Source organism: Aplysia californica, unplaced genomic scaffold (genome assembly GCF_000002075.1).
Source record: "Aplysia californica isolate F4 #8 unplaced genomic scaffold, AplCal3.0 scaffold00282, whole genome shotgun sequence".
Taxonomy (NCBI): Eukaryota; Metazoa; Mollusca; class Gastropoda; order Aplysiida; family Aplysiidae; genus Aplysia; species Aplysia californica.
In genome coordinates, this window is record NW_004797552.1 from 837,923 (window position 1) to 847,922 (window position 10,000).

Below are 10,000 nucleotides of genomic sequence, written 5' to 3' on the forward strand. Positions count from 1 at the left end.
TCAGTAAAAATAAAAGTTGTAGAATTTTACACTATCATCAGTAAATAAAAGTTGTAGAATTTGGTGCCACAGCGTATGTAGACATGTAGACAATCTTACTGTGGTGGGCAGTCCTATTTCCCGAATTTGAAAGTGTCAATTTTGATGCCCGAGACAATTTTGCTTTCAATAATCGACATGGTAATTCCTGATGCTCTTAATAAAACTGTCCCCGTGGTTTTATGCACCCCGCATAATTTAGCAAAATTTGATCATTTTTTGTATAATTTCTGATTATTTTCCTTTATCATTCTTTGTTAATGGGCTCAGTTTGTGTAATTTCAGAATTTTTTTCTTGCATAAAACGATGGGGACTGATAAAAGTACAAAAATGAGGTTGGCTTCAATAATACAAAATTTTTTTTTTTTTATTTAATAATTTTCTCCTTCATGAACTGATGGTGTCCTTCCACATCCACGGCAGAAGAGAAATTCAAGGGCAGTTACTCGTAGTTAACAAGGTAAAGACAGTGAAATAAAGGAAATAAAAGCAAGAAAATTTACCTGTTGACCTGATCACAAGCACAACTTGGCTCAGACAGCAGCAGCTCGTGCTGTCGGCTTTGACAGACGTTTGTCTCAATCAAATCCTTCCACTAGAAGGCCCAGGCCTATTTCTTGGAAACGGTGTAAGTGTATGGGTTCAGCGCCCCTCTCCTGACTCTCTCAGATACAGATCGTGAAATAACACCAAAATCCTTCAACTAGAGGACCCAGGGCTCAGATCGTGAAATAACGTCAAAATCCCCCTGTGATGACTCAACTACCACTATATATAGAGAGGCTTTGGAGAATCAGCAACTAACAACTTACCATTCCTTGGAGCTCTTAGAAACCTTCGACTTCTTGGCAGGCCCTGATGAGCTGGATTCTCCTTTTTTATGGGCTCTTTTCAAACCTAGGAGAGAACAGAAATGATAAATTATACAAATCATTTCCACAACTAGGTGCACAGAAAGAGCACCCAGACAACAGTATTAACTACACAGAAGAGAAAACTCTCGTAAAAACGCTATTTAAAGGACTGCAGACACCAGATAACTACGAAACCTTGAGCTGTCACACCCAGAGCGAGCAATTATCTTCAGAACGAGAAAAATCCCTGATGATCGGATGAGTTTCCCAACCTTTTCTGACCAGGTCAGTGGAACTGTCTACCATCTGTTCTTCAGATGTCCCCAATTACAGGAGCTCCGGAGTCAACTTCTTCTTCTCGTCCCTACCACAGACAATAGCCTAGCAATGACCACGAAAATCCTTTTTTTGCCAGAAAATGTTTGCAAATAGGTGCATTTTGTAGCTTTATCTTCACTGAGCATAGAACTTTTTGAATTTTTAAAATCCATCAATAAACAAAAAAGTTACGGATTTTTTAATCAATTAATTTCTGGTACACTTTTATATAATGAAAAACCCCCAAAATATGGGACGTTCTTTGGTGAGTTTTGAGACAATATTCGTCATAACTCGCTCATTTCTCTGAGTATTTAAAAGAAACTTGGCAACCCAGTACATTTTCTAGTGCAGAATCTAGTCCTGCTTTCAGATTTTTCATAGCTATCCTATTTTTTGAGTTATGAAGACGTTTATAGGTAAAAATGTTGGCCTTTTTCGGTGCGTTTTGAGACAATATTTGTCATAGCTCGCCTATTTCTTGGAATATGTAAATGAAACTTGGCAGTCTAGTACATTTTTTAATGCAGAATTTAGTCATGCAGTCAGATTTTTAATATCTGTCATACTTTTTGAGTTGTAAAGACATTAACAGGTAAAAAAGTGGCGTTCTTTACAGATTTACAAAGATTATCAGTCATATGTTCTCCCAAAGTCATGATATTTGAATGAAACTTGGCAACATAAAAGGTTCTTCCTTGCCAAGCAATATTCTGGATCAATTTGTCACAAAAATGTAAGTAGAGAGCTACTAATAAATCCAGTTTTGTACTAGTAAAAGCATGCATACTTTGTTATAGAAAATAAGATCGTCTTTGTGTATATCCATTGTTGGACAGTGTCCTATTGTGTGGTAGATTAAGATGCGTTCAGATAATATAGTTTACAAGTCATGGGAATATTTCGCATGTGTAGGCTACAACTCATACAATAAATGTAACATATTTACACCCCCCCCCTTCTCTCTCTCTCTCTCTCTCTCTTTCTCTCTCTCTCTCTCTCTCTCCCTCACGCGTGAACGATAACAATGTATAAACGGGACTATCTTCCCAGACTGGACTAAATAAGTACCATACTCTTTAATAACAATCTTAATGCCTCACTTTTCCCAAACAGAGCACACAGGACGAGTCCAAGTGTGTGCTTTCCCAAGAGGGGGGAATAGGCTTTCATAACGCAAACACAATGCCATACCACTTCTCAAAATGTTTGCTTTTCTGTTTCTATTCTTCTGTCATGTAATCAAGCAAATAAAAATGACTACATCTATTGTATTGTGACTAAAATGCAACAAAAACGCAAGTTATCAAGGCCCCCGTTTAGTTTTCAAGTATCCTTCCCCCCCTTTCCATTTCACATAAGCGGGGCCTCGTTTGTAGAGCCCGAGGCGACCGATGGCTGATGACGTCACTCAGTGGAAATTTCCACGCCGCCGGCCGTTCACCCAGCACGCGTAAATGGCAATGTCGCTTTTTTCCTTAGTTACTCCCACATTTTTAAAGATTACGCTAAAACCGCTAAACACAGAAGCATGAAATTTTAAGGGAATAAAGAAAAATGGTGTACAACGTATCAGTCAGTTTGACAAATCACAGCTCCGAAAAACCTTCAAAGCGCACCACATCAACCACTTTCGCAAACGTTTTCGACTGCTTCTAGGATGGGTACAATGTTGTCAAACTGCATACTACGAGATTGACCTCTTTTCTGATTGGCTGCCAAGTTTCATTCATATCCATTCACGAGAAGCGGCGTGAGAGCGAGTGGAAGACAACAACCTTTGCGTTAGTGCATCCCATGAAACACCCCCGCTGCGGGGGCCAAAAATCGGCAGAACAAAATGCGCTCGGTGGGCATTGCTAAATAGCCTAGCGTATTGCAGCAAAGAACAGATGGCAAGAAGAACCTCAACCATTTTTTTCACCCCTTCGATACCTTATGATGTAGGCCTACCTGCTACGTTACCTTATGATGTAGGCCTACCTGGTATGTTACCTTATGATGTACCTGCTACGCCAGGAAAATGTGTACATTTTTAGCTTTATGCTATACCATGAACGTCACGGAAGTTGGCAAAATTTGCCGTTCCTGGTTACCTTTAAATATATATAGCCTATATATAGCCGATATATATATATATAGGAACCGTGTATATACCCACCGGTGTGCAAGGCGTCCTGTGTGTGTGTATATATATATATTTTATATATCAAGGAACCCTGTATCCACCAGTGTGCAAGGCGTCCTGTGTGTATATATATATATATATATATGAAGGAGCCGTATATATACCCACCGGTGTGCAAGGCGTCCTGTGTGTGTATATATATATATGAAGGAGCCGTATATATACCCACCGGTGTGCAAGGGGTCCTGTGTATATATATATATATATATATATATATGAAGGAGCCGTATATATACCCACCGGTGTGCAAGGGGTCCTGTGTATATATATATATATATATATATATATGAAGGAGCCGTATATATACCCACCGGTGTGCAAGGCGTCCTGCAGATCCTCCTGCACCTTGGCGCGCTGCTCGTGGTACTCGGGGTCGTCAAACTTGTGCTGTCCACGATTCAGGTGGCGTGCCAGGCGCTCCTGTCGGCGCTCTTCCTTCTCCTTCTCTCGTTCTGCCTCTTTGGCCAACCACTCCTTCAATCTGGAAGGGAGCACATGGTATTTTTGGTTGTTTTTTTTTTTTTTGTTGGTTCAACGCACAATCTGCAATTCTAGGATACTGCCATTAGAGGGCTAATGTGAAGTCTCCCAGCAATATGATAACTAAAATTTCCATTGAGAGTTTACAGAATTTATATATATAGGCCTACATATAACACGATGGATTTTTCAAACAAAGATGTCACAAATAGAACTAAACCGAGCGGAGACTTCGATTTCACTTCCAAAGCTGTTCTTTGTTCACAAAAGAATCAAACACAACACAAGATGTGATGTCGAATCTTTTCCCCTTGTAATTTTTCCCCCCTGTTCGCCGGAATTAATTTCTGAAAGGGCCCAGGTTTTGAGGGGGTGACATCTTCTACACACAAACACAAACAAGCTTTACACAAATATATTTACACATTCCGTATCATTTGAAAGGTAATAAAATGTGTCACGACATGGTGGAATCAGGCGCTCGTCAATTTTGGAACATATGGAGTTATTGGTGTTTTATCATAAAGGTTGTTCATTTGCCTTGTTTTCGCAACAACAAAAAAATCAGTTTATCTTGAATAGAAGTGGAGATGTTTGAGACTGAAGGAGACGGGGTGGCCAGGTTCCAGAGGTAAAATTAGCCAGCAACAAATTGTACCAACAGTCGAGGCTACTCACTTTTTTTCATTGTTGATATCCCTCATCCGACGGCCGCTGAGATCCCGGCAAGCCTCTCTGCTCGTTGTCTTTTCGATTTGGGCACCAATAGCTCTGAGCATGGATCCAAAGCCTGAGGAAAATAGTACCAAAAAATTGAAGACGACGACAAAAAACTCTCAAAGCACACAAAGTGTCTCACTCTCAAGGCTGATTTAAACGCTATCCCCTATTTTATTTTTTAAAAAGACAATTTTTTCAAACTGACCAAATAAATACTTTTTTTAAAAAGCACATTAAAAAAATGATTTTTTTTGTTTCAAATGACACTCCCTTAAAAACATGTTTCCATCAAAAACATTTTCAAAGGCCCAAATTTACACACACAAAAAAATCTACAAGCATTCAATACTCCCCAATACATATAGAGAAAATTTATTTGTAAACTCTTGACAAAAACTGGCGGCCTTTGTCTGGAAGCTGAGGTTCTTTGATTCTTGGATAGAGAACGAGGCATGGTCCACTCACCTCCTTTTCCTCCCAAGACTCGCGGGACAATGTGGTAAGTCTTCTCATCATCCAGGAGACTGTTCTCATCAACCTTCCGTCCATTGCACAAGATGTAAAATCCACTTCCATCACTTTGCTTTTGTGGAAAAAGGTCAAAACACAAACTGTATTACGTGATGTTAAGTTTTAGTAAGAGTTTTATGGCACTAGCAACACAGACAGCTCATATAAGTGCCAAATATTAGAGGTGTCACAAGACAGTTTTATGAGAGTAACATACAAAGAAAAGAAAGAGGGGAGATTTAAAGGACGATAGATGTTTGATAGAAAAGAAAGAGGGGAGATTTAAAGGACAATAGATGTTTGATAGAAAAGAAAGAGGGGAGATTTAAAGGACGATAGATGTTTGATAGAAAAGAAAGAGGGGAGATTTAAAGGACGATAGATGTTTGATAGAAAAGAAAGAGGGGAGATTTAAAGGACGATAGATGTTTGATAGAAAAGAAAGAGGGGAGATTTAAAGGACGATAGACGTTTGATAGAAAAGAAAGAGCATTACATGATACCACACTATAGCGCACCCATCAACCACCCACTTTAGGGCAAAATAGCACGATACACTCCTTACAAAAAACGGACTAAAACAATTCACCATAACCTGCAGTATAACCACAAAGAGTTCTGTTTAGTATACCATGTGACTCTTGGGACCATCCTTCACTACCAACCCTCAAACTCAAGTAACATGAATCGTCCTGCACGCTTAAAGACAGCTTCAACTTTTTTCTCAGCCATTATCTCTCTAAATTTACCTCCAACACCAGGCGACCCCCACCTCCGTTCATCGCTATTTCGACTTTTCTATTCAAGAAAGACGGGTGTGTATTTTTTGCCGCCAAACAAAAGACAATTATAAATGACAGTGACAAGCCTTGTGTTACGCCTTACGACACAACGATACTTATAATTCCATACATAGTCATGCCCAAAAATTGACAAGCGCCAGATAGATTCTACCACTCTGCATCATGAAACAAATACCCTTACTTAACTCTTCATCTCCGGCAAGCCGCTTCCAGCGGCTCGCGGTCGGAACCTCCGAGCCACTGACAGCGGCTTAGCGCATTCCTTTATGACGACTTCATGATCAAATTACTTTTTGGCAATTGCCGAGTCTCTTTTCCCGGAAATTCATTCGGTAAAATTGAAGATGGAAATTCGATTGAAGATTAGCAGACCACCTAGATCTACCGGGAATACTTTTTTTGGCACTAAAAGTAAAAACTAGGCCTCTATTATTTTTGTGACTTTAGCAGGGTGACCCCCCCCCCCCCCTTCTACCTGAGTAAATCTAGTCTAGATCTAGATCTAGTGGTGGTCTTCTAATAATGTTCAAAGAGACCAGTTAAATAAATTATTACTGAGCTTAGGGCAGAAGTGGACATAGTCAAACCGCATTTTTGACTTTAACCGCTGGCTACAGATGAAAAAGAACATTCACGGCCTAGAGATCAAAATCAATCAATGGTTTTATATTGTACGACAGTAGACTAGAATCTACACGACGTAGCCTTTCTTTAGCCTTTAGTCTAGGCTTTGGCCGTCGTTATTCGGACTCGAGTCCAAATAACATTTTTTCATATTTGGACTCGAGTCCGAATAAAAAAATTTCTTATTCGGACTCGAGTCCGAATATGAAAAAATGTTATTCGGACTCGGGTCCGGAAAAAAGGAAGTGTCTTCGTTCTATAGATCTGTCTAATGTGTTCAGTGCTTCCAATTTTCCGCCATGTTTTAGTTTCCCCCATACCTTTTCTGCCGATCCGATGCCCGCCGCCTTATTGATATGCCCCCCCCACGTTTCCCACTTTCTTTGTTGTAGAAAAAGGTAAAATTGAAGATCAGCGGACCACCTGGCACCTGCATATTATGAGCTGTGTTAAAAAAAAAAGACCAATTCGTTCAAATACACATCAAGCCTGTGTCATCTCGATTGTTTACCAAGAAAAAGTTGTGTTGCTGTGTAGAGCTGAGCATACGGCAACTTTTGATTCCATAGACCAGCGCACAATTCATTACGTAGATCTACGTCAAGATTAGCTTATTATTGTAATAATGATCAGTTGCCGGGGGGAAAAAAGACTGACGCGTATGCGACGTTCAACGCCCGGACCTATACTGCCCCCACTCCCTGACACGCACACAGCCACACGTGTGCAGGCCGCCCATCCGACCCCGACACATGCTAACGAGCCATCTTTAATTGCTTCTGATGACCTCTTGACAAATAAGCATTTATTAGAAGCGCTATAACTTTTCAGGCCGGCCTCAAATTCATCATAAGATAAAAACTCGGCTCCTGCACAAAAGAAAGTGGCTATTCTCACCCGCCCGGAAGTTCTCGCAAGATCAACTCCTCCCCTCTTCTTTCTCTCTCTGTCTCTTTCTGAATACTGTCTATCGGTGTGGACGATCAAATTGACCAAAAAAAAGTTTAAAAATGATGTTAAAACACAAAAGTAAATTAATTTGGTTGTCTACAAAGATGCTACGACTATTTAACTTTTCGAATCGAGCCGAACTACGCGGGTCGCCATTTTGTTTTGCCCGGAAATTCTCGCGCTACTCCTCTCTCTCTTTCCACTGCCCACAGACAAAATAGTACGCTTTTAGTAGGCTACAGTTGTAATGGAACGTTTGTTCACGGCACAGAATTCTACAATTTTTCCTCACAGTGTAGAATTCTATGGTTTAGGGTGAACGCAAAATTTGGTGAACGCACACCGGGTGAGAATAGCCACAAGACTCGCCTGCACTATTCTCACTCCGGATGAGAATAGAGGTGGCCTGCACAAAACGCCATTTTGCCCGAAGTGATCCCGGTCTCTACCCAGCCTGAGGCTGAGGCGAGTCACGAGTGAGGCAGGACAGGAAGCCGGAGTCACGAGTCACATGAAGTCGGAAGTCGGAAGTGATGTCATGCTGGACAAGAATCAGAGTCCGAATAACATTTTTTCATATTCGGACTCGAGTCCGAATAGTCACTTCGTTAGGCTTTATTAGGCTAAAGTAAAGTGAAAGTTGAAAGTTCTACCAGTCACAGTACAGTGGTAGTACCACTAACCTTCGCATCCCACTGTTTCAATAACTCGTGTCCTTTTAGTTTGTACGTTGTATCAACAACCCTTGGCGGACCACAGCAAAACACTACATTCAGAGGCATAGTGTAGTGGTATCAATTCGATGGATTTATCCGAACAATTCCTCTTTTCCAACTCTGCTGTGACAGCCCACGCGACATCAAATGTTTGTAAACAAGTTGTGTAGACCGGAAGCTGGGAGGAAATGGACTACTAGGCAAGAAAACGACACGGTCCTGCCAGGTTTTCCCTCATCTCTCAAGTTTTTTACGAAGACGCAAAGAAAAGTAGGGAGGAAGGATGGTCCATGTTTTTGTTTTTTATTTGGGTTATTGTTTGACGGCGCTCGCAACTGCATAAGGTCATATGAGAGCGCGAGACACACCAAACATTTTCCGTAGGAAGGAAATGTTGAAATTTTCCCTAGTGGCTGCTGAAGCCTACTCTTTTATCGATTTTTGGACCACCAAGGGATCCTTAACATGTGCAACTTGCACTCGAGACCTCCGAGATTTTTCGCCCTTGTGCGAGATGGTTAGTTGTAGATCTTACCTATCGTAAGATCAGGGGTGTGGCTGAAATACAGCAGTAAGAAGGAGCCAAGGAGTAGCAGTAGAAAGGCTTCAAAGAGAGTCATAGGAGCCCAGAGGAAGGGGCAAAGGAGGTGAGGGGGTTGGAGTAGAAAGTGGAAACGAAAGCAGACGACAGAATATTTTTAGAGAGCAGGAAAGGATGTGAAAGGAGAGAATTTTAGAGAAGAAAATTTTCCGTCGCCACCCGGATTCGAACACGGGACCCATTGAATCTGAATGAGAGGCGAACACCTTAACCTGTAGGCCACGAGGGCCCCCATAATCCCGATTCTATTATATTAGGTTTGATAAGAAAGAAGGAGCAAACGACACCAGAGCACCCACCACCCACCCACACGCAGCAAGTAATAACACATGTATGTATACGTAAGTACAGGGTGATCCAAATAAAAATTTACAACTTTTTCTGTTAATATTTTCCTCCACACTGAAGTTTAGCGATTCAAATTTGGACACAACATTTGGAAGTCAAAAACAATTTGTTTGATAATCATTTTAGATAAATCCAAAGAATAATTTCGCTCTACATAGCGCTTAAAAAAACCAACCCATTTTCAGCCATGTCCCAATTTTTGGAACATGACGCACTAGTTCGCATAAGGCCAACCTCTAAATATCCTAACGATTGCGCCCTGTTGCAAGCTACAGTAGCCTAACAGACCAACAGAAGTTTGCAGATAGTCTGTCTCAAGTTTCCTTTTGCCTGCTGAGATCATGGTTAAGATTAGTGAAGAGCACAGTGCTTTTTGTATTGAACATTTCCTCAACATCAACTCATTTCGTAAGTTTGGCACAAGGCTCAGAAGTAATGTTAGAGTGACCTTAAGGCCTTCTTTGATGTAAAGGGTGGAAATGGTCACTCAGTTAGGACCTGTAGAGAAATGCTTGCTGTTTCTGTTACAATCAACATCTTTCAGATTTCCTGCCCTTGAACTTTTATTTTTGCCTATTATGTAACAAAATGTTGTTGTTTTTCTCAAAACTTCAATTTTTGATAGTTTTTATGATCTACTTTTTAATTTTCTATCAGGCGCTCGTCAAAATGATGGAGTCGAAGAAATAGGCATTATTTCAGCCCCTTGGGCAATTTTTATCGTTTATTTTTTTTGCTCATCACCTTTTGTGTCCATGAAAAACAAGACATTTCTGAGAGGGTTTTACGGAAACTCTATGACAAAAGGCATAACTTACTACGTTTACAGTTTCTAAAGTCACTCAAG

General features: G+C 40.6%; 1 protein-coding gene across 1 annotated transcript in view; it reads right to left on the bottom strand.

Moving 5' to 3' along the window:
• The window catches only part of LOC101860259 (replication stress response regulator SDE2), an 18,345-nt gene extending 9,944 nt beyond the window's left edge, over nucleotides 1-8,401 (bottom strand). Inside the window, exons 1-5 of the mRNA XM_005101420.3 lie at nucleotides 8,172-8,401; nucleotides 5,066-5,183; nucleotides 4,559-4,670; nucleotides 3,712-3,881; nucleotides 853-937 (exon numbers count right to left, since the gene is read on the bottom strand). Coding sequence (XP_005101477.1) covers nucleotides 853-937; nucleotides 3,712-3,881; nucleotides 4,559-4,670; nucleotides 5,066-5,183; nucleotides 8,172-8,270 — 584 coding nt within the window. The 5' untranslated portion in view covers nucleotides 8,271-8,401. The remainder of the gene's footprint in view (nucleotides 1-852; nucleotides 938-3,711; nucleotides 3,882-4,558; nucleotides 4,671-5,065; nucleotides 5,184-8,171) is intronic.
• Between the last annotated feature and the right edge of the window lie 1,599 nt (nucleotides 8,402-10,000).